The following is a 26,248-nucleotide window of genomic DNA, read 5'->3' as shown; positions in this document are numbered from 1 at the left end:
ACTAGTTCGATTATATCATTATAACGCCATCACACTAGAAGAGTGGGCCCTTTGATTCACTGCTGTCAAACTCCAGGACATCGATACATTATAGCTTTATTAGAAGATGAGATATTTTACACTCGAGGAAACAGTTGTTGCACAAATCAGTCAAGGGTATTTTATGGCATTCAAAATCAGTTTGGGCTAATTTTATATTCTCTTTACATGGATGGGGGCAATTTACAACAATGGGGTTATGGGGAGTTTTTAATACATAGTTAGGGCCTTGCTCTTCGATCACCCTGAAAAAAATAACTCAGAGAGTTGTGTTACTCTGGTGCGATGCGCGGCATTCGTGGTACTTGACATTGCTAAAGCAAAGATTCTTCTTGGCATTGTTGAAAAGGTACAGATTTTCTACCACCGTTGATCTAAAGAGACCCCAGACAATTGATGTGTGCCTTTCGGTTTTAATGAATGAGTGCATGTAATTGTACGTAGTCTTTGTTTGTTTGTGAGGTGAGGTGAGGTGAGGTGAGGTGAGGTGAGGTGAAATGGGGTTTAACGTCGGGTCCAAGATTATTGCACTCATATAGCGACGTGCATGCACGTGTGTGTGTGGCTGCTTGTACTAGTCCGGACTGATGCCGATTTTTAGTGCTAGCCCACTGAGATACCATGCAACATGAATACCCCACTGAGACACAGTATACTGACTACGAGCCGACCAGTCCTTGTTGCCGAGTGCCAGACAGGGTAACAACAAGTACCATCTTTTAACATATTTTGGAATGCCGGGGGATCGAACATCGCGCCTTCCGCTCTCCGGGCGGGCGCTCTACCACTAGACCACGGAGGTAGTCCTTTCGTTGTGAAAATCGTGATTATGTGATATTTACAGTATGGAAACCCATGAGGGTAATAATCTCCTTATCATATAATGTCAGTCTTAAAATAATTGAAGACCTAATTTCATTCAGTAATTTACCTTAGAGATTGCGTGTGAATACTATGACTGTGAACCGCCCCTTCAATTACATAGTGCCAAAAGGTTTTCCACCATATTTATTTACACAAGCTCTCACAAAGGAAACCTCCATCTGAACTGTTTGGAATAGTTATGCAAAGGTTTATTTGCATGTAGGCTCGGATCGATGTACAGAGCTTACCAAACTAGTTCCCGCTAGACGACCTCATTTGCATATTTATCGGATCGTAATACCAAGTTTATCGAATTGGTTTATCACATGGATAACACTATCCATGATATGTGCTGCTTCAGGAGCCAATATCCCTCTTCAGAGATTATTCCTTTGACGGTCTGAGCTGTATTATAATAATAATAATAATAATAATAATGATGATGATGATGATGATGATGATGATGATGATGATGAGAAGGGGGAGGAGGAGGAGGAGGAGGAGGAGGAGGAGGAGGAAGATGTCAACTCCAGGGAATATTCAATCTCGTTTATCTGCCGAAAGAGATTCCATTGCGGGTTGAGTTCAAAATAATGATGACGATTGTATGAATGGATCACTGAAAATCAGCTATGACGTCAGGTATTCGCGAAATGAGTAAGCATGTCCTGCTCTACCGGTAGCATTTACTCCCTATATGCTCCCTTATTTGTGAAGCCCTTCTTGCTGAACATTGCTGGAATATTGCTGGAGGTGACTCTCACTCCCCCACCCTACACACCGTGTCTGTTTACTCATAATCATCTATACAATGTTCTTGTCACTAGTGTCAATTTGAAAGAAATTTAAAAAATTTAAATGCATCAAAATCTGTAAAAGTTTGAAGCTTAAGTTCATCCGATCAACACGATTAGAAATATTTTCATTTTCTTAATTTAAAAAAAAATAAACCCTCGTCTAGACCTCCCCAAATTAAATACCCCAAGTGACAGGTATGACACGAGCGCAATCGACAAGCTGTAATAAATAACATGAAAGTGTTTCAATCAAGGAGAAGTGAAATCGACACGGCGGGCCCGCAGTCTTGTTTGTTGGTGATCTTTTACAACAGAGGCTCTGTTGCAGAATTTCAACATCCCCCCAAAGCTAATCTGTGGCCAAGTCCAGACAAACGATAAGAGAGGGTATCATCAAATATCAATATAATTGAGGATTTCAAATATTTGGCTAATTTTCCTATCAAACATCGTATCCCCTCCTCTTGACTGTAATCTTAATACCCATATCGATTAGCTTAGCGGTATAGCCTCAAGCTTCTACTCGTTAATCACTCTCATTTCGCCAATTTTTCAGCACCATATCAATTTCACCATATGCTATAGAGCCTGGCAGTCGGGAGGGGTAATTGGCAAGTGGTTCGGGTTGGGGAGACGAGCCTTCGTCAGCCAGGGTGCTGCTTGATCGACGATGTGAATAGATCTGGAGTTTGATGGTAATTACAATATAGGGAGGTAGAAGGTCAAGCTAGACCCAACACCTGGGATTATGCGACAAGACAGATGGACAGTCCCGGTGTTAAGTTTGATCACACTTAGGAACATTTTCAAGAGCTTTAATATTCCTTAATGCGGATTATTATTTTAGGCACTTTCTTACTCCTCTGAAAAGTGGTTGATCAGAAGGATGACGTGACGTTCCTTCTCTCTCTCTCTCTCACTCTCTCACTCTCTCTCTCTTTCTCTCTCTCTCTCTCTCTCTCTCTCTCTCTCTCTCTCTCTCTCTCCTGCACCCACTTAGTTTGTCTTGGCATTCAATCTAAGACTCTTTGTGCCTCTCAGTGTACACAGCTGGTACAAGTAAATTAGACTTGGATGTTCATTTAGAATGCCTGACCATGCGTGCTCATAAGCTTCGGGCTAAATAGTTTAATGATTTGTCACTCTTTGCAAGAAATATAAAAGCCGAAAAATAAATTTCTACATTGAAATATTGGCATCTGCTTACCAGCTATACATTTCATGGCATCCAGCTTCCCGCACTTCGGCATCCGAATACCACTCTATGGGCCTCGGCATCCGTCGTACCGGAAGTCTTGGTTTTGTTGCAAGAAGTGTTTCACAATGTGGGTCAACTTAGACTTGTAAAGGCAATAGTTATGGGTTGTTATATAATATCAGACTAGTATTTTTGTTACAAAGTAGTGTTAATAATTGTACGGCTGATTCCGATTACATTATAACGTCTGTCGTCGTCCACCATAGAAGAGGAAGCAGTCACTTCGTGGGCATTTCAAGGTTGAATATGCCTCCTTGTAAATCCATGGTTGTCACTCACTCACTCACTCACTCACACACCCACATGCTTGTCACTCACTCACACACCCATCAACCCACACATACACCCTCTCGACCCGTGAAGATCCGAGTAGAGAACAGGTCTTCAGCAACCTTTGCTAGTCGTAAAAGGCGACTAACGGGATCGGGTGGCCAGGCTCGCTGACTTGGTTGATGCATGTCATTGTATCCCAATTGCGTTGATCGATGCTCATGATGCCAATCACTGGATTGTCTTGTCCAGACTCAAGTATTTACAGACCGCCGTCATATTGCTGGAATATTGCTGAGTGCGGCGTCAAACAACAAACAATCCCCCACATACTCATCATGATCCAGCGCGAATAAAATAGTCTCTTTTATTTTTGATACAAACGTCCATACATAATGAGCATAACAGACCTCTTTCTCTATGAAAAAACGACAGTCCTTACTCTCAAATAACAAAACAAATCCATCAAGCAATGTTCATGTTGTAAGAAAAAAAAACCATTTCTCTGGCTGGCTGCAACACTAGATCTACAAATCTAGAATTGGTCTTCGGCAAACCATGCTTGTAAGAGGCGACTACCGGGATCGGTTGGCCATGCTCGCTGACTTGGTTGATTGCATGTCATCTTATTCGACGTGGGCTGTTGCTCACAATATCAACCATAGGATTGTCTGGTCAAGATTCGATTATTTACATGCCACCGTCATATGACTGGAATATGGCGCAGTCTGGCGTTAAACAACAATTCTAATTCAGTCAGGAACTTTTCCGACAAAATACGATGTTGTGTGGATCAGTACATCTATCACAAGGTTGGCACAAAATCGCCGCCTGTTTTCCCAAAACGATTGATTGCTTTTACTTCGTTTTTTGCGTCTGAAGCGAGTTGACAGAGGAGGGCCGCTTCATGATAGCAACTCGGTTTCTTCGATGACAGAGCTCAGTTTACATTCCCTGAACTGATTATACAGTAAACTACGGTTATAACGAACAGGCTTATAACGAACTCACAGATATAAGGAACTTACTTTTTGGACCCGACTACTTGCTGTAGTCATGCTGTATATGGACTTATAACGAACTACGGTTATAACGAACTAAAATTAGTAGTCCCTTTGAGTTCGTTATAATCGTAGTTTACTGTACATCAATAATTAGACATTATGTTTTAATATTAATTTGATTCCTTCCTATTATCCCCGTTAGGTTTTAAAAACACTTTTGCTCGAAATTATAGAAAGAAATGTTCCTAGGTCTTTTCCACAAAGCGATCTTAGCGCTAAGATGATCCTAGCTTCCGAACTTTAACATAGACTAGTAGTCGAAGTACTAAGATCGCTTTGTGGAACGGGGCCCTGGTTCTGTGGGAGGTGTTGAGACATGAGGTCCTAATATCACTACAAAAAATGGGGTCCTTTATTATATTTTGAAAGAAAAAGAGAAAAACGGCCTTAAACAAATAATGGGTTTGTTGCAGCCTTAGGTGAACATCTGTCGTTCCCTGAAACCTCAGTGTTACATATATGACCACATGGTGTGTACTGAGCACTTCCCCCACCTGATCAGGATACGGTGTAGGTTAAATTCCATGACAGCACGGGGCTTAAATGGATCACTATAATAAGAAGAAATTGGAGCGTTTTACACAGCCAAATGCGGGGACCCCTTTGATGTCAGCAGTGTTAGGACATATAATTCCTGTCAACACAGTATAACGTTACATGTTGGTGTCGCAGATGGTGGTGGTGGTCGGGGGGGATAAATAGACCACAGGGGCTTTGAACTCCCGATAATATAAAATACGGTTCAGATGGAGCTTGTTATGTCTACGTCGGTACGTGTTGGTTTCTTCGTGTTTTCCACAGGGCTGTGGGGCTGTCGGGTAGCCTTGTGGTTAAAGCGTGAGCTCGTCACGCCGAAGACCCGGGTTCGATTCCCGACATGGGTACAATGTGTGAAGCCCATTTCTGTTTTCCCCCGCGTGATATTGCTGGAATATTGATGCAAGCGGCGTAAAACCATACTCACTCACTCCACAGAACTGTTGTCATAAGGGAGTCTGGGACAGACTTGGTGTTGGGTGCCCAGTGCTATAAGCCCTCGCCCGTCACGTAAAAGACTTGGGTTCGATTCCCTATGTTGATAAAATCGACGGAAAAACAAACCCTTCTCACATGGAGAGGTTTTTTTTCCAAACAGAAACAAATATCAAGGTAATGGTGTATACCACATAGCGATACATGTAGAGTGGGGCCCTTATCGCGAATATACAGTATATTGTGACCTGGTTACATTCGAGGCAAGCACATATTTCATATCTGAAGACATCAACGTCAAAACTGGATCACCCGAACCCCAGAAACTTGCACAGAACCCATTTCTTTTCCCAAAATGTCAACATTTCTAAACTTATTCTACACTAATTAAAAATTGATAGATATATACTGATTGACAACAAACATATTTTAAGACCATATAATTATGGCAAGTTCTAAGCAATAGTAAAACTCAGCTTTTTCAGTTCTTTGAAATCCACATAAGGAAATATTATGGGAAAGGAAGTCTGTGGACATGGAAAAACACAGCTGCTTGTTTACCCATTAAGGGTACCTTGGTAGGAAAGGTCCCCAGTACCTCATGTTTGTCTGCTCGTTGGGGTACCTGGGTAGGAAAGGTCCCCAGTACCTCATGTTTGTCTGCTCGTTGGGGTACCTGGGTAGGAAAGGTCCCGAATACGTCATGTTTGTCTGCTCGTTGGGGTACCTTGGTAGGAAAGGTTCCCAATACCCCATGTTTGTCTGCTCGTCGGAGTACCTTGGTAGAAAAGGTCCCAATACCCCATTTACTACTGCTCTGGGCGCTGAATCCCGAGCCCAAATCAAAAAAAATATTTCCCAAAATGTCATAAAAAAACATTTAAAAAATGTATAATATTCAAAAGCACCGATTCACCGCAACGATTATTATCTGGAAAGCCATGCGAACCAAGTATTAAAGATTTTAAAAGTTTAGCTCCGGAAACAAAATATGCAAAACTAATGACACTCTGGTAATGACACAGCTACTTTGGAATGCTACAAGGTCACGTGGCAGCTGGAGGTGCACAGGAGAAACAACATGGCGGCCTGCAGGTGTCCGTGCTGGTTTTTATCAAGGCAGGCGTTAGGTGCATTCACAAGCACTACTGTGGATGAGTGAATTGACGCCGAAATTATGTACGATCCTGATTTCATGGCAGGCTGGAGATAAAAAAATACATCGGGTTTTTTTTTTGCACCGTCTGCCCCATAAGTCGGCCCACAATGAACTTGTTATTTATCAATTTTGTAATTTGCACTAAATAATATATTTTATTGAACCTCATGTTAACTTTCGAATTGCTTTTTTCTCCAACAAACCGCCTCCCCGGTCTTGTGGTAGAGCGTCCGCCCGGAGACCGGAAAGTCCGGGGTTCGATCCCCGGCCGCGTCATACCAGAAGACGTTAAAAGATGGTACTTGATGTTACCCTGTCTGGCGCTCTGCATTAAGGACTAGTCGGCTCGGAGTCAGTATGCTGTGTCTAAGTGGGGTATTCATGTTAAACTGCGGCATGGTATCTCAGTGAGCTAGCACTATAAATCGGCATCAGTCCGGATTAGTACAAGCAGCCACACACACACGTGCATGCACATCGCTATATAAGTGCAATAATGTTGGACGCGACTTTAAACCCCATTTCACCTCACCTTTCTCCAACAATGAATAGGAAAACGTTTTTTAAAATCTATGAAATGCTAAGGCAACAAAATATACATTTAATACATTAATTTAAACTGATTAAATAAAGGAGTAATGACGATAAATGTCTGTAAAATAAAATTTCGGGCGTGTATATCAATATCCGATGTGTCCACCATGTTGGGCGATACATGCGAGACACATGGATGGCATACTGTTGATTAACCTGCGTATGGTTACCCTTGATATTTCCCGCTATTCCACCTGAAGGGCTATCTTCCCCAAGCTGGGCCAAGGTGGTCCAAGCTGGTCCAAGGTGGCTGGTGCAAGGTCTCTGGCGTAAACTCTCCGCCCGAGAATATTCCGCGGATGCTCTTTTGGGGACATGTCAGGGGACTTCGCAGGTCAGTCGAATATCCGTATGTCTTCTCGTCGGAGATAATCGGTGACGACCTGGACACGATGTAGTCTTGCGTTGTTATCTTGCAGTTCAAAATTTCAGCCGAAAATTGGAACATAGAAAAAATGTCGTCAAGTTATCGCTGGCCACTCAAATGTCCCTTCAATATGATCAAATCAGTTCGCCTGTCATGTGTGATACCACCCCACACCATGACACTACCGCCCCCATACCGATCATGGTCACGAATTGTTGCCCTGGCATACCGCTCGCCGCTACGTCGCCAACAACGTTTTCTGCCATCTGTGAATCGGAAGCAAAACCTTGAATCGTCTGTAAACATGGTGTAACGCCCGCCACAGGCTCACAGTCCGTCCCTGGTGTTGCAAAGCCAACTCCAATCTTTTTGCACCGATGCTGATGCTGTTTGTTTGTTTGTTGTTTAACGCCGCACTCAGCAATATTCAAGCTTTATGGCGGCGATCTGTAAAGAATCAAGTCAATCCAGTGATTGACATCATGAGCATCGATCAATGCAATTGGGATACTATGACATGCATCAACCAAGTCAGCGAGCCTGACCACCCGATCCTGTTAGTTGCCTCTTACGACAAGCATAATCGCCTGTTACAATAAGCATTGGTTGCTGAAGACCTATTCTAACCCTGATCTTCACGGGTGACGTCTTCAGTATAAACACCAGTACAACTCTACATTAGGAAAATCAGTACATGTCTCCCTACTGTTTGGTTGTTGTCATATACGGTATGCAATAATAAGTCGCATCAAAACACCAAACGAAGAATACACCTCTCTGAACGCCTGAAGATCGAGTAGATATATATCACACCTTCACCTGTCAGTCTGTTTGCAGTGAAAGATGTTAATCCGGGAGTTAATCCTGATGATTTTACTGAGAGAGTGTCCGTTTCGAATAACGGGGTTCGTTGAATATGAATACCGGACGAGGGGTTGCCCTGTGGGCAAAGCGCTCGCTCGTCATATTGAATGCTGGGTTCGATTCCCCACAAGGTACAGTTTCTACAGCATCACTTTTATAGTACTGGTAAACACGTGGAATTCATTACCCAGTCATATGAATAACATTCTTGACATTTACATAAAAAAATATAACCTTAATTCTGTGAATTGAGTCGATAAAATAGCTTAACCTATCTACTCTCTATTCTAAATACCATCCACACATATAGTAGCCGCATTACATTTTAAAACCAAACCGATAAACTGTCATCGAAACAGCATTCACTCGCGACGAGATGAAATACGGTGAGAAATGGCGCTTTTACGTCCACGCAGTGTTTAAATAACGACAATATCGGGAAAAAATGTCATATTTATGCCTTTCAGAGTGGCGGCGCTTCGCTTCCACCGACCTGTCTTCGCGAACTGTGACGCGCATTCATTACTGGAGAAGATTATGTTCCGAAGGTCATCAAGGTGACATGATTTCGTTTTGATTTCTATTTAACACTCCCGCTGTCTCGGAGCACTCTGGCCGTGCTTTATTGCAAGTGAAGGAGATCCACGCACCCCAGACTTCGACATGGTAACTCGATCACTGGCGACTTCAGTCGACGGCAGAGCTGCCAGAACTGTCCCGCTGTCCACCAGGAGTGTCGGCGGCGGGTTCTGATCACAGGCCAGCTACATGTAGATTAGACGCTGTCTTCCTTATTGCAGACTATGGAGTCATTTTAGATTGAGGTGGAGTTGGTGGTGGTGTTGGACGTCGATGATACGAGTAGACTTTGGCGTTTGAAGCACAATCTGTGAACCTTGGTAATACGGACAGTTTAATGAACTTTTGTAATCGTGGCAGTCTTGTCACCGGTACCTATTTTGGACAACCTAGGTAATATACGATATCGTATCCTTGCTGCCCATGACTGGCTAAACTCTGTAACTGAAGTAACCCGGACACCCTAGTTCAAGGGGAGGTGACGTGAAATGGGTTTAACGTCGCGTCCAAGATTATTGCACTTGTATACCGACGTGCATGCACGTGTGTGTGTGTGTGTGTGTGTGTGTGTGCGTGCGTGCGTGCGTGCGTGCGTGCGTGTGTGTGTGTGTGTGTGTGGCTGCTTGTACTGCTCCGGACCAATGCCGATTATATTAAGCGAGCCTACTTAGATACTTTGCCTCAGTTTAGACGGTTACCCCACTCATTATACAGTGTTCCAGCCGAACAGCCCTTGTTTGATCGCCTTAATGTCGAGCGTCAGGCAGGGTAACAACAAGTGCCATCTTAAACGTAGTTTGGTATGCCGCGGCCTGGGATCGCAAACCGACCTTCCGCTCTCCGGGCAGACACTATCCATAAGTCCTTATCAGTAACCTTCGTTTGCACTCACATTCCATGCTCGCAACTTTATAACAGGCTCATCAAACAATGGATGACGTCATACTATTAAAACTTTATAACAGGCTCATCAAACGATGGATGACGTCATACTATTCTAGGAAAACTGAGCCGACTAGCAAGTAGAACACATATGCAAAGATATTTTAGGTTTCCTTTAAAATATAACTACATCTAAAAAGAGATGTCGCAGCAATAGTCCAGCTATCTCATGACGGCCTGTAATAAATCGAATCTAGTTGTTGAAACCAGTGGTTGACAGCATGAGCAACGGACCTTGCAATGAACCCGTCACAGTTCGAAACCACCCGATCCTCACTGACGGCAAACATTTGGTACGGGGTCTATATTCGGAACTGGAATCCCAAAGGGAGATTTGAAATGAGTACAATTACCACATCAGCGTAAGAACAGGTCTTTCACATTAGAAAAAGACAACTAAAATATTTAGAAATAAATGATTTCAAAAGTGTACATGCGACAGAGATCTTAGCTGCAAAATATTAAAGGGTAAAATATATGTTAAGATATAAATTGTTCAAAATGAACGAGTTTATAAAAATAACTACGCGGTATGCGTTAAATACAAAACCCGACATATTGCAGACAGCATTGTCGATACAATGCCAACACCGTTGATGGCGTAATGGAGACACCATTGATGACCTATTGCAGACAGTATTGATGACGTCATGGAGACTACATTGGCGACGCAATGCAGACAGTAATGATGACGTTATGGAGACATCATTGATGACGTAATGCAGACATTATTGCTGACGTAATGTAGACGTCATTGCTGACGTAATGCAGACACGACATTGCAGATGTAATGCAGACATTGTTGATATTATAAGGGTAACGCTATTTTTCAGGGCATTATCATTTGCAGAAGCCTGAGGTCTTTCATTAACTGCCCGACGAAGGAGGGCAGTTGAAAAGACCGAGGGCTTCTGCAAATGATAATGCCCTGAAAAATAACTTAACCGTTATTATAGCTAAAATGGATGGAATTTGTTATTAAATAAAAAGAAACAACAATATCGGTTTTGAAACATTTACTGCAATCAACACGAATGTCACTCTCCTACCCAGAGTTCCATGCGGCCGGCAGCCAGCTAGCATAGTAACGCCTAGTCTGATAACCGCGTCTCCGAATAACAAATCATCAATAGTTTCCTGCATTACTCAGACAAGTCGTACATGAATCCACGATGACTCGTAATCGTTCGCTCACGGGTACGGGTGGCAACAGAGAGCTTGAAATTTATAACTGCATTATCCCCAACTGTGACATCACCTCCAGTGCTTCATGACTCATTGTGACATCATGATAATGGTGTACAGTAACGAGCTCCACTTCCTTTTGTTTTTGGGTACGAAAGGCCCGATCGTCTAAGGCGCCGCAATTCGCTGGTCAGAGTTGCGTCCCTTGGGCACGCAAGAATCCTATGACTATTGGTTGGAATCCCTGTTCGCCTAAATGTTTCTAGCACACTCCGTCGCAGTGGTGACTCAGCATAACACCACTGCCACAGGCTAATTTGCATATCACGTGACCGGACTTTTCTCTTGTTTGTAAACAAACGCGCTTTTTCAGAAATCAGTATAGAACGGACTAATGCAAGTATTTGGTGGCGCTTTACATATTGTTTTGCATAACTATATAGATATGCTACTACAACTGCGACAGTGAGTTGCATGACAATATATATTTATGCATCAAAGTGACCGTGTCACTAGCTCTCCGTTGGGCTTCGATGACAGCACGTGGAGCCGTACAACCAATGAAAACATAGGATAACTACGCAAAAACAAGTGGATTTTTACGTATTTGCATACTTTCTCAATGAAAGTTAACCATTCTTTGACATTTGTTTATGAAAATGTGTAGACTTGTCAAACATGAAACGGATGAAAAGCATATGCAATAACTTGAATGGACTGTGAAAGATGTGACGAATCGTCACATGGCGCTGGCCTGTGGCAGAGGTACTATGCTAGCTGGCTGCCGGCCGCATGGAACTCTGGGTAGGAGAGTGGCATAGTACCTCTGCCACAGGCCAGCGCCATGTGACGATTCGTCACATCTTTCAGTCCATTCAAGATGCTGAGTCACCACTGCGATGGAGTGTGCACGACTGTCACTGACAAACTTTTACAAATATGGAAACGTCATAGAACAAACCAGATGACGTCACTATTGAACGTGACGTCACCTATCCCTATCTTATGACGCCACCTAACAACGGGCATGATAATGGCCCGTCGTCAAGCAATATGAGGGCATTATCAAGTTACAGTGGCCCGCTCATTTCTGATAACATGCGGGCGGTTTAATGATAATTCTATCCATTTTAACTATTAAATGCAGACAACATTGTTGACGTATTACGTAATGACGTCGCAGATTCTTCTCGACACAGTTATAAATATAGACGACGCTCAACCACGTGTACATGACGCTGCGTATTGCTGCGTATTGCTGCGTATTGCTGCGTATGAATGCATAATATAAACATTCCGAACCTCGTTTTGCAAAACCAGTATCATGCGCAAAACCACTTTGGATCTAGTTGTCTTGAATATTAAAAACTGTTTAATGTAGCGGTTGCAAGTCCTATTCACACTGATACTGTATAAGTGCTGATTCTAAGGATTTTTCAGTCAGTTTCCTGATTGGCTGATAATAGAATGGGCGGGGCTTGTAGCATTATTGCGCTGAACGATGTCACTGCTTTCGTATTGATGCCTACAGGTTTGATTGTTTTATCGTTAATGATTATAGAAGCAGTATGTGAAGTAATTGTTGTTGACGTATTTGTTTCTAAGAATTTGCCAATTCTAAAATACATATTATGAGGGGTGTTGAAGGCAGTTCATTATTGTCATCAGAATGCCGGAGACACGTGGAATTACAGTCCTGGAACGGACTATATTATATACAGTTCAGTAACAACGTTAGAACTTCCGGTTACTTTCGTTTTCGTTTGAACACGTGGAACATGCTGAAAGGCATGGTAAAGCAGTGATACTTCGGCCGACGAAGAAAATACAAAGTCCCCTACGAGTGTTGCCCGGTATAGCTGTTCTGAATAGTCAATCGGGAAACCTCGCCCCTTTCCGTAACCGCAAAGAAGACTCGGCTATGGATGTTGGAAATAGGGCAACGTGTGTCCATGCAGTAAACGGGTTTCCGCCGAAACACGCTCGGGGATGCTCAGTTTCGTTAGTCTTAAATATACGAAGTTACTTTTTTATTATTTATTTTGTTCTACATATTTTCAAAACATATATGCACACAACATTTGGAAATATAGTTCCAACATGGCGACTGTAAACAAATCCACGTGGGTACCTGCACTGGAGTCATAATTGCTGGCAATGACTACAAACGGTCAGTGAAATTGCTGCAAGTATATCAGTGATCTATCGCCGTTAATAATCACATACCGCTATCAGATTACCAGTTTCCTGTGACTCTTCCGTCTGATAAGGCGTTCATGGCTATTATATTTACATCACGTGACGGCCATGTGCTACGAGGTCGACGGGTCAAATGTAGTCCCGGCTAATCTCATAGGTAAATTTTCAGCAGAAGTGGCCGATCGGGTTCAGAGTGGCAAATGGCCGCAGTAGATGCTCGGACCAGCCCTATTCGACCGAGCCGACAAGGGCAAAAAGTTGACAATGAATTGTATAAATCTGTAAAAAATGTGTCTTTTGAAAGTTTCGACACGGGAAAAAGTCAGCTGTTCGGCACATACACGGCACCCCAATATGAACACATGTTCAACGGCAATTATTTACAGCCAGTGAAGTAATATTTAATGAGATCATTGCCACAACGACATATTGTCGCTATCAGATACGTTGACACACTAATCTTGTTATATATACCATAATAAGATTACAAATTGCTCTAATTAGTATAGTGTATTAGTATAATTAAGTAGCAATAAAGAGGCAATTGAGATGTATAATTAGTTATTCGCAATACTTATAAATATTATAAAAGGTCAGAGCCACTATTATTTCTTTTCAAATATGATCAAAAATCCGGATCAGGATATCTTTACAGTAGATTTCTGAGGAAGCCAAGTATTCACAGAACAACCGTGTTTTGGTTACTGACTTGTAAATACATACTTAAATATAAAAGTTCAATGGCAGAGAAAAAACAGTCATGATTATCCGCCGATTATTGGGCGTAAAAGGCAAAAAATTAAGAATGGATCACTGAAATTCAGTGATAACGCCGGGTGTTCGCGAAAAGGGTATAAGCATGTAAGTAGTGACGCTTAACACCTCACCCTCATTTATTGACGCACGCCACAGTCCTGACGTCACACGTTTTAGTTATCATTGATAACTTGAACCTGTGTACGTTAATGAATCTTCTTCCCACCGAAATCGCTTTGAACAATCTCAGTTGAATGTCTATTCTTCACCTTTCGTTCCTTTTCGCGATCTTTTTGTGAGTCTATTTTTAGCAGACAGCCATGTTGGGATTTCGCTTTTGTTCAACGCAGCCTACCTTTGACTTTATAGGGTTATCAATACGACATCAATGAGAAATACAAATTAAATATGAAATATCTTCTTGCAACTTAAATTCCATCTCGGCCGGGCACAGAGACATGGGCTGAATGATGCATTTCATTTACTTCACATGCTGAAAAAAAACACACCTTAAAAACACTTCACTTTTCGTCCGACATTTGGGTGATAATTTTGCTACAGGGGTGAGGAAGCAACTATTTGATTTTCATAGCGGAGTCGGGTAGGGGGTTCAGATCAGCAGTTTCTAATGTTCAGGAGCTCAATTACTTTTTAACGTAAAGATGATAAAACATGATAAAACAGCTCAAATAGTTTTAAATTAATTAAAATAACGAACTGTATTTGTGGTCACTTTAATATTGGCTTCTTACACCGTCTGAAAGAAAATGGTATATTATATTTTTGCCTCAGTGCAAGGAATATGTAACACCAATCCTCAGCAAAACGGGCTTGATTACTTTTTCGGGAAAATCCCCCCGGTCTGACAATGAAATGGTTGCTCCCTGACACAAGCACCGATCCGAACCCTATCAATGTAAAATACAGCATTATGCACTTCGCTGACATTTGATGCAAAATTAACTTAGTAAGTATGAATAAAAAATCTACGAATAAAACACACATCTCTCTCTATATGCCAGACACATCGCTATACGAGTGAACTAATTTTGATCGCGACGTTAAACCCACTTTCACCTCACCTCACCTACACGTCAGATAATAGTGGTTAACCATATGGCCCTTGTGTGGTTTTCAGGTCATATTAACGTATTGATGTCGGAATGTCAAAAACCCAGTAGAGTTCCCTCTGAGGCATATATTTCGAGTTACCTTGCTGTAACGAAACGCGACATACAGATGCGTGTTGTCGTTTAAGGTACTCTCTGCAACAATTCAGCTGTATGACGGCGGCTTGTAAACAGTCGTGTCTACAGTAGTACCAGACAATCCTGTGGGGGATACTATGAGCATCAGTACGGAGTACGATGACACGCTGTCAACCAAGTCACCGAACCTGGCCACTCGCGCCAATAAGTCGCCTCTTTCCATCAGCAAAAGTTATTGGGGATCAATTCTAACCCGGAATCCCCTTGGATCGACAAAGGGACCTACACTGCCACGCTAAAGCAAGTACAGTAAACTACGTTTATAACGAACACGCTTATAACGAACTGACGGATATAACGAACTGTTTTTTCGTCCCGGCTATTTGCTGTATATATGCTTATAACGAACTACGGATATAAAGAACTAAAATTTGTGGTCCCTTTGAGTTCGTTATAACCGTAGTTTACTGTACTTTTGTAGATGTTTGGTCAAATTCAATTTTCTAGTGTATACCTTTTTTTGCTCGGAAGTTTATTTACAGAAAAATATACTTTCCGTACAAGACTTAACGCTACCGTATATTTGTTGTTGTCCTACTCAACACATCTTCCCGAAGCAAGGGAATTAACTATAAAAGTCCGGTTTCCACCCTTACCGAACTAGGCTGGGATGCATGGGCTCGATCCTAGCGCCACCAGTGGTTATTTCGAGTTATGTCCCATCAATGTTCCTCCTATTGACCAATCAGATACCTCTCGTATCACTTGCATTTGCTTCAAACACAATGGTTGCGCCCAGACAAGACGATCAGATCGATAGTCAAGATCTATCTTATAATTAAAGGGGCACTGATCTAAAGCAATTCCCCGGGACTGGTTGTTGCCTTTGTTATTGTTTTTTTCCAGTGAGTACCCGGATGTATAGCAGAAATCTAGACTAGTTCGCGACCTCTGCTGCGCCATTCGTAAGCGCATTAGTCACTTTTATGGGTAGTAATAAGGGCGTATGGTCACATTGATCAACAAAATGAAATACAGTTTTCGAGATAATAAGGAAATGTAGGTATATTTGTGGGTAGCATCGGAAATGGTGACGAAGTTTTGATGAGTCACTTGCTTGGTAATTTTGCGATTTTCGTTTACACTATTTTTACTTGCAACACAAGTAAAATTTCACCTGAGCATTGCTTTTTTTATAGTGTGTATATTTTTTTGAAAGTCAAAATGTGTAACATTTTAAAATTTATTAAACGCCTCAATATTATGTTATTTTACAAAGTGACCGAAAAACATTTCCATCTGTATTATTATGATAACGAATTCCAAACATTTTGATGTTTAATGTCATCCCCATGAGACTGAAAATGTTACGTTGAAAAGTACATTTCTATGTCGTTTAATTTGGCTTCTAATCCTACATAATAATTTGTTGTGATGTTTTTAGGCCCTTTTGATCGTCTTAATCAATTTTAGTCAATCTGGACAGATGTTTCAGTCAAAATGACTGAAATATTTACACTTTTTATAAATTGCCTGAGAGAATCACATTTTACAAATTGACGGTAATATATACACGCTTACAAAATAAAAGACTTGTGAAAACAACGTCTATCGCGCATTGAAGAATTTCCCAACCAAGACGTAGAGGAACAAGAACGAATCGGTTCAATGCTACAGCAAATGAAGGAAAACAAAATGCAAATACCATAATTACAACCTACCAAATTTATGTGTATAAATTTTAGGCAGCTTCCTTGTTCGAGGAATGTATCCGTAAATATCCACACAAAGGAACAATATCCCACTTTTCTGCAGCTGTACAAAGAAACTTATTCGATGTCACGTGTCTCTGTAACAATCAAATATTTTAAAAGATATATATCGTTTCGGGATATTATAACCCGTGTTCGTTTCTCAACTGATCACTTAGATTGTTTCAGGTGTTTCACATAGGTGTCAAGTCTCAAGGGTCGGCTGAGAAAGCCCACGTGACAACTATTTTCATAACGTCCACGGTTCCTAAAGAATCTATTGAGTGATAGATAACAATGACCAATCAATCAACGTATTATCAGTTAACCCTTTGAACAAAGTATGTTGTTTTGACATCAGCACTTCACGCCACATGATATGAGTGTATTCCCTTTGTTTTAGTAAACCTTGACATCTAAACCCTCACTTTTGACGTATCCACTGTGATTAATCAATCAACGTATTTTCTGTTAATCCTTTGATGAGTAGGAACGATCCGTTGATTTACAAAAAAAGCAAATCAACTGATCATTCACCTCTTGCTGGGCTGCCACGTGCATATTACACAACACACATTTCACCTCACTTCAAACCTGGATTTAAATTGAATAATTACCCCAGACACAATAAATGCCAAATGGGAACCTTTGTCAGGTAATCTAAGTGGTGCTACCACTAATTGTACCTGTAATATATTCATTAACTGAGCATCAAGTGAATGACGACAAATACACAAGTGTAGGGTTTACCAGAAAACGTGGATGACAACAAGGGAGTAGTAATCGTATTATCGACGCAATCCGAAATCCGAAGATGCTTTCAATGCATGGATACTTTTTTTTATTAAACTATAACCATCTGGGGTATTTCCAAATGACGACATCTGATGAGCTCCGCCGTTCTTTTTGTCTGTTTGTTTAGGCTGAAGAAATTAATTAACATGCGCCCTTTGTCGAAATCTTTATAGATCACAGTTAACCAATCAGTGTTCAAAAATGCGTAAAACAAATATTGCCTCCAGCCTCCAAGTTTATTGAGCTGTCCTTGCAGACGGTAGACCAGCCTCTGTTCACGCTCTGTTGCGTTGCGTATCATCCGGGTACTCACGGGGGAAAAAACAATAACAAAGGCAACAACCATTCCGGGGAATGGCGTTAGATCAGTGCCCCTTTAAACTTGTCTTACCTCGCGAAGTGCTTCAAATTACTTGAGCACCTTGATTAAAAACATAAAAAAGATTTGGAAAGTATCAGTCGACGCCGGATGTTGATTTCGTTACGCGATTTTGATTGGACTATGCATAGACTCGTTAATCCAGTCAAAACATAACTCCAAAATTGCCTAGTTCGGCAAGGGTGGAAACTGGACTTTTATAGTCAGTTAATTCCCTTGCCTCGAGAAGATGGTGCACATGGCTGGTGGTTTGGGACTGGAACTTCCTCCTCAGTTAACTCAACTGCTGGTCGTGAGTTCGAATCTAAGATTCGCTCCCAACATGGATCTTGGTCTGTCAGGACTATTTACGTGCGAAAACGTCTATGAATCGTGTTGCATTATGTTTATTTTCCCCCTCAGTCTGAAGACGCCGTGGTAAAGCGGATATACTGTAAAAAGAGGCGTCAAGCACAACTCACTCACTGACTCATTTATCAATATCCTTTCTGTCCAAATAAACCTATAGAGGAAATCAATTATCATTTTTTTTAAATATTCTAATTATAATAACACGGGTTTCATGGATAAATTAAGAAAACTTTGTAAAATTAATAATATCCAAAATGAAGTAAAGGTGTATGTTTTAACTAATCATTTGATCTTGTATGTGTTCGTAACGCGTTTTTCGGGCTTTCCTCCCACATTAAGCTGACACGCCGTGATATATAACTGGAATACTGTTAAAAGCGGCGTTAAACCCAACTCACTCACTCACTCGTAACGCGTTTTGGGGCCTAATCATGTTTATAGTTCGACATGTCTAACACCAGGCGTCATCACGTGTTTTCAGTGATCCATTCATACAATTTTCATCACTGGTTTGCTGTTTCACCTCGTCGAATCTGTTTCAGCAGATATTCGTGAATGGTTATTTTCTGGCGTTGAATTTAGCACTTGTTTAATATCCCTAAACATTTTTCACAATGTGCATTTTAATTGGTCAACTTCTCTTAAGGCTTTCGCCTTGACCCCAGCAGTGACCTTAGAACAGTTGATTGTAAACGGCACACGCATTAATGATACGGGAACTACTGTTTGTCTCCCCCGCGATATAAACATCACCGTCGTCTAACTGTTTCTTCGGACTATGTAATTAAAGCAAAGCGAGGCATGTATTTGTTGGTAGCTTTTCCCAGCTAAATGGGAAGGGTAGTGAATTTAAACAGGACTAATAGTCAGCATAAGTGGTCCATCATAGAAAAGGGGTTATGCGGGATGGGTAAATGTCTCAAGTACCGTTATGACGTACTGTAATCCAGCCATTATAAAGTAGGAGCAGTAGTGTATCTGACAGGTGCGACCGTTCATCATCTTATTGTACAGTATTCGCACCACTTTAATAATTCACAAGCATGCACGTAGGTTCAAGTGATGGACCGAGAAAGGCTGCCAATTATTCAGATGCTGTAGAACATATACTCAATGGCAAAAGAAACTAGGATCAAATGAATCAATGAATAACAGAAAACTATAAAGATGATATGGACAAAGGCCTTAAGGCCTCGGCAAGGCCGCGGTTCCGTTTTTATTTGTACTGGAACTCACACAAAAGTCATGCCTCATATATTTTCAATTAAAAAAATAATATATACTACTCAAAAGAAATGAAAGAACAATTGATTCTTCCATATTACTATTGTTAATCTGTCATGGCATGATATAGTAACTATAATAATATGAAAGAATCAGGTGTTCTAAATTCTTTAACTTCTTTTGAGTTGTATTAATTAGGGACACTTTATAGGCCCACCTTCAACCCTATTTAACACCAATTACAGTAAACTACGTTTATAACGAACACGCTTATAACGAACTGACGGATATAACGAACTGTTTTTTCGTCCCGGATATTTGCTGTATATATGCTGTATATATGCTTATAACGAACTACGGTTATAACGAACTAAAATTTGTGGTCCCTTTGAGTTCGTTATAACCGTAGTTTCCTGTATATTTAAATTTGCAAACCCAAAAATATCTTAAAATACAATTTTGGTAAAGCAACATAATTATACAGCTTCTTTTGCCTTTGCCTATCTGTTGAGTATGTTATGAGTGAACTTATAAAGTTGAACTTCCTTAAACTGGACCATTCAGGACCAATAATCTAGATTAATGAGTCACAGAGAGCGAATAATGTAACATCATGCCTCAACGTATTTATGACACAGAATGAGGAGTGTCTGTAATAACGAGGTTCCAGTGTACATGTTCGTGTGGAATTTCAAAGTCTCTTCTATGGCATCATGGTTTAGAACTCTACACGGCAAAACATTAAGAACAGTCATTTATAACATATTTTTCTTCTGTAAATCTTCAGTAAATATATTAAGCGCCAACTCGGAGACATTCGCGGATGCCAAATGTAACACAATTATTGAATTACCAGACACAGCTTGGACTGTCGTTAATGTTCACTTTAATACGATAAATCGACGGCGAACTATTTCTAAACGTTGAATAATTCCTCGGAGCATGTATGCGCAAACTGCGGCTTTCTGTGTCTCAAAGATGTTTACATTAAAGCTCAAGTAAAGTGCGATTTCAGTGATTTTAGCGATTTAAGTGCGATTTCAAACTAAAATCGTTTCCCTTTTTAATTGCTTGGTCGTAGTTGTACAACTTTACCCTGAACAATTAGTGTTTTTCATTGAACATGCCAGTGTGACTAACCAACAGTGCAACGTCACTTCCGCTTACCCTGACCACGTGGGATAAAACGAGAATTGATGAGATCCGCATGCATGGTCTCTTGTTGTGGTACCTTTACCAGTAAAATGACCCGTAAGTTACAGATACAATCATTTAAATGAGTAGACCTAAGGGAAAAAATTTAACATTTAAACGCTATTTTTAGTTTTTTTACATAACCTGTATAATACTGATGGTAATAATACGAATAAACGGTGACGCCCAATGCATTCCACTTTAAGAATCTTTGAAGTGCGGAAAGTTCAAACTGTGTCAGATTTGATATGGTAGATTTATAACTCATCGCGCCGTATTTCCCTTCCTTTTATTGCCATGTTTCCTCTTCAGATGGAATCTCGCTTCACGGAGTTTTCTAATTTGTGGTCACGTGACAGTTTAGTTGGATTAGGGGAGTGTGATTTTCTCCAAGTATATTGATGGGATGCCTTAGCTGTGTGAACAGCTTGACGCTGTGATCACATGAAGACACTAAATAAGATCCTCGTTACTCAGGACCAATATTTAGTGATGAGATGAAACTTGCCATATAGAAATATATTCAGCCATGCGACGAAAATACTCGGCTGTCCTCGACAATTGTCGGATTTCTACCACTGACGGCACTGGCGACAGTGCCTCGCAGAGAATTAGTACCATTCACGGCAGAGAAGGTTACCGGCGATTGTGATCGATGACTTCACACAAAGTTTAGCCCTAATTAGCTGTGTCTTTTTGTCATTACGATCAGATTTGGAACCTTTATTCAAGCGAATATTTTCCTTCAACTGATCCCACAATGCCAGTATTGACTTAAGTGAGGCCCCTTTCCTCACTGTTTATTTCTTCCCGCATCCTGTCACTTTTTAACGAATTCCTGGGATAATTGAAATATTTTTATTTCAAACTTCCGGACGCTTTCGACTTGTTTGTACGTTTGACCTTATTCTCTGAACTAGAGGAAGAAAAAACATTGAATCAAATTAAAATACTTTTTTCTACACTCATTCAAACTGACACTTCGCTTTGTTTTCCGCCCATCAATTTCGGTAGTCAAAATATTGATTAAAAATTTCAATGCATTTGGATTGGCAAATTTTGGACACACTGTTTTCCCTCTAGGGATTTATACTCTTGAAAAGGAAAGGAGCTTATCACAATTCTCAGCGTCTGAGAAAAAATTATCGTATTCATCAGACAGACAGGGAATGGCACAGGTCACCGACCGAATTATTCTTGAAGCATGCGGAAATATACTGGAAAAAGGTCCTGTTGAAACGTACATCAGCCCAGATGGAGCAAATAGATCAAAAGCAATCTTTTGAGGTATCAGATTTAAAATTGTATTGAATAATCCAGTAGTATTCTCACCTCACTCAAATGTTCATGTTTGTGTTGCTGGTTGTCGTTCAACATGTAGTCGCCTCTTTTAACCTTACTGCAAACAGGGGCGGCAGGGTAGCCTAGTGGTTAAAGCGTTGGCTCGTCAGGCCGAACACCCGGGTTCGATTCCCGATATGGGTACAATGTGTGAAGCCGATTTCTGGTGTCCCCCGCCGTGATATTGTTGGAATATTGCTGAAAGCGGCGTAAAACCACAGTCACTCACTATCGCAGACTAATGTAACTCAATTGAAGGGCTCAAATTCCGATTTGCTGTTGCAGGAATTGGGATCTTCCCAAATTCTTTTTGTGCCAGAATAATAGTTTCTGGAGCTCATATATCAAGCTTTGATAAAGAAAGTTAAACAGAATTCTTTTTCAACAGACAACTACAGGTGTGAAAAAGAGTGTTGCCATGCAACAAAGTTAACTCAAGATTGATATATCATCTGTTTGAAAGGCATTCTAGAAGCTATAACAAATGATATATTTGGGATTACACTTTCTTAATAAAGTACAAATTCTTGTACTTTTATCAAGCTGGAATGAATATTGCTTGGGATATGTACTCATAACGGTACTTCTGATCTAAGTCCTCACACGCCTGCAAATCCTAACACCTAGACATATCTTGAACACTTACATTTTACTGTTGAATGGTAAATAAGCAGCACGCATTAGAATATAGACTACAAGAATATATAGGACTGGTGAATAAGAAATAGGCTATGGATATATAAATGTGAATATAAAAGTGCATGTTGTTAGTTGAAGGCACAATAGTTAACTATAGTATATGGTCATACAAATGGAATCTTGAAACACTAAACACAAATTAACACGAAACTTATCTAGGGATTAATACCTAAATTTACATCAGCGATTATAATGTAACACCAGATTGTTTAACCGTTTAAGGTTCGTATTCTAAACCATAATGCAAAGCAAACATACCAGTAAACTATTCTTGTAACTGACAAAGAACACCTGTCGTTTTGCTCCCAAGTTACAATCGCACCTACGATGCTTATCGTCGAACGAACATAATTCAATCACTGGATTATCTGGTCACCGTCACAGCGTATCTGGTCGGGACGCGATTGTTTACAGGCCCCCGTCGCATGACGGGAGAACTGCTGTGCTGCGTCAGGCAACAAACAAACAAACAAACAAACAAACAAACACTATTTTATGCAAATTGCGTGAGTGGCGGGTACTACCGGTGGAGCAGGACATGCTTACCCTGTTTGCGCAACACCTGGTGTCATGGCTGATTTTCCGTGATCCATTTATATAATTTTCACCATTATTTTTACCTTTTACACCCAATGGAATCTGTTTCGGCAGATAACCGAGGTTATTCTCTGACGTGGACGTTTTATAGTTCCTGCTAGATGTGCTATTAAGGAACATTCAGACTGATATAAGAGAGGCGTGTGGTATTAGTGATGTTAATTATAACAGTTGTCTATAACTGCCGGGTAAAATCAGGTTTGATGGTGGCCAGAAATGAAAAAACAAGAAATGGTAAGTCGATGTTGATTTTTTGTCATACGGGGGTCATAGTTATGTTTAGGACCTGAATTTTTCAGTCTTTCCGTGACTGTTTTCAGCCTAGTAACTGTTTGATATCCAATCCAATTTTCTAGTGTATACTTTCTTTTGCCCGACTGTTTACATAGAGTGGCCATTCTACCAAGAACGGCAAAACATTTCGTATAAAACAATACTCACAAGCGAAATTTTAAAAAAATCAAAACCTTTGTACCAAAACTATCAATATTAGTTTTAAACCACACTTGAGACCAAATTCATCATAATCAAAGTGTCAACTGATTTCTTGTTTCAGTGAGCTCTAATATCGCCTACAGTAGTAAAATATATGATAAGGGAACAAAAAAAAGTTTTTAAATGAGAGTAAGCATGATGACGGATATTTTAGTAATGGTGACGTAATATATAACACGTAAATATATCATAAATAAATGCAAGCCATATTGATTCCATCGCTTATTGTTAAAAGTTAAAAGTTAAAAGTCTGGCAATATGAAATCCTCGTCAGACATAATCGCTTCAGAACTGGTACCCAGGACTGTGTGTGATCAGCGTGTAAATGACCGTAACACTCGGGGAGGTGAGGAGGGGGATGTTAATAATAACAGTATACTCTAATAACAGCCATCTTTCCCACGCCGGCCAAGGTAGTAGATGAGGAAAGCACAACTGGATGACATTGTTGTGCATACTGTGTAGAAGATGATTTCACGAGATGAGCTCGTTATCTTATCTTGGTGCACAACGGGTTACAACGCCAGTAAGCATTTGCTTTCTACTACACAATAGCTGAAACGATCACAATTTTTTTTATGAATGTTTTTCAGTGCCATTGCACGACTATTTGTCGTTTTAAAGAATATTTTTAGTCATTGCATAAATTCAAATAACATGAAATGTAGAATGTAGGGACATAGCTAACTTACTAAATTCTTTATGAAATTAATGTAATACTCATTATGTAAAATCTTTGGTATTTCATAACGTAAATTTTATCCAAACCAAATTAATATTTTTAAATGTTCTTTTACAAAACGTCGCTGTGGATAAAATATTTAGCCGGACATGTTTGGGTAAAAATGTTTCTTTAAAATGGACACAATGGGGATATTTTAAAACAAAAAACAACAAATGTGTTTATTTTTGATAACTTACCCCCGCCATTCCTATAGCAAAGGTAGGGGAACCTCCACACGTTTCCCAGGCCCACGCACTGACCCACACACGACAACACAAACTCTATCTTTCCACTCCAGTATTCCCGCTCAGGGACAGCGTCCAGCTTCGCCTCCACAGCCCGGGGGGTGGGGACTGGCTCACCCCCACAGTTCGGGCGTGCCGGGCCTCGAAAGTCATTGAGCTCCATAGATTCTTTAAGCGGTTTTTCCATGGTCGTAGACCAGATCCACATAAACCAAAGCCAATTCACTTAAAAATCTCCTGCCACCAAAATATGTTGTTTAATGTTCCTTTGGTCTGAAGCTTACGAATGTGAAAAGTGCATCTTGTGACGTTCCTGTGTTGCAAACAGGCAAAGGTCCGAAACTGAATTCCAATGGCCGTTGTGACCAGTACAACGTCAGACGTCCGGCCGAGTTGCCATCCTTCGGAGAGACACTGGAATTAAAATCCGACCATTTCCTGAATGATCCCGAATGACCATTTAGAAATTACCGGCAATCTTCCCTATGATGAACTGTCATGAGATTTAAAAAAGAGTCCCTGCTGGTATAGCTAACATAGCGTGTGTACCCATTGTCCCACGTGACCTTTCATTTCAGTAATGGGCCGCATTGAATACTCCAAACAGGGGCAGCTCGGTAACTCTTAACACAGCGGGTTCCGATTTGACGACAGTTCCTACGTTGACTGCCGACTGAGAGAGCCCACTTCAACTGCAAGCACGTCACCAACAGGAGCAACACATGTGCCTCCGCGGTGGTATATCAGCTCAAGTGGACACAGTTATTCTGTCAAAATGAAATAGAATGATCCACCTAACCCCATGATGACGCTGAAATGAGCCTTTAGGAAAATTCAGATTTGACAGAAAGTTCATCGGAGTCTTTGGGTCGATCGAGCTCACGCGCGGACGGTGGGGATGCTTTTTCGCAATATAAGGGGCCATCGGCCTTAGATTATTGAAAAATTGACCCAAGCGTTGTAACGGCTGGGGGATTGCAATCGGAAGTCGATGAGTTGCAAACCTATCATTTATCCCCCTTATTAATGTCGGTGTGAGACACGGTCGCGCATGATCCCTGCATATGAGCTCAGCCGGGTTGGCCTGAGCCCGAGTTAGTTAAAGTCGACCGCTTCAGTCATCAAACCACTAAAAAATAAACTGCTTGTCGATAAAGTAAGCTGGCGAATTGTTCTGGGAATTGTGAAACGATGAAGCGGGAGACTGGTGTTTCTACACTGTCACTGCCATGATATATTTCTCATCAGCAGGTCGGGGCTTCCAGCTTAATCAGCCTGCAGAGCGTCGGTGATATGGTATACTTAGTCTCACAATAGTCTTTTAGTCTTGCCCGTT

General features: G+C 40.9%; 1 protein-coding gene across 1 annotated transcript in view; it reads right to left on the bottom strand.

The window, feature by feature from the left end:
• LOC124133043 (sodium- and chloride-dependent GABA transporter 1-like) overlaps positions 1-25,820 on the bottom strand; it is a 46,900-nt gene extending 21,080 nt beyond the window's left edge. The window contains exon 1 of the mRNA XM_046497246.2: positions 24,865-25,820. Coding sequence (XP_046353202.1) covers positions 24,865-25,120 — 256 coding nt within the window. The 5' untranslated portion in view covers positions 25,121-25,820. The remainder of the gene's footprint in view (positions 1-24,864) is intronic.
• Positions 25,821-26,248: the final 428 nt, after the last annotated feature.

This window comes from Haliotis rufescens, unplaced genomic scaffold, assembly GCF_023055435.1.
Source record: "Haliotis rufescens isolate VD_foot unplaced genomic scaffold, xgHalRufe1.0.p SCAF_23, whole genome shotgun sequence".
In the NCBI taxonomy this organism is placed as follows: Eukaryota; Metazoa; Mollusca; class Gastropoda; order Lepetellida; family Haliotidae; genus Haliotis; species Haliotis rufescens.
This window is presented reverse-complemented; position numbering and strand designations above follow the sequence as displayed.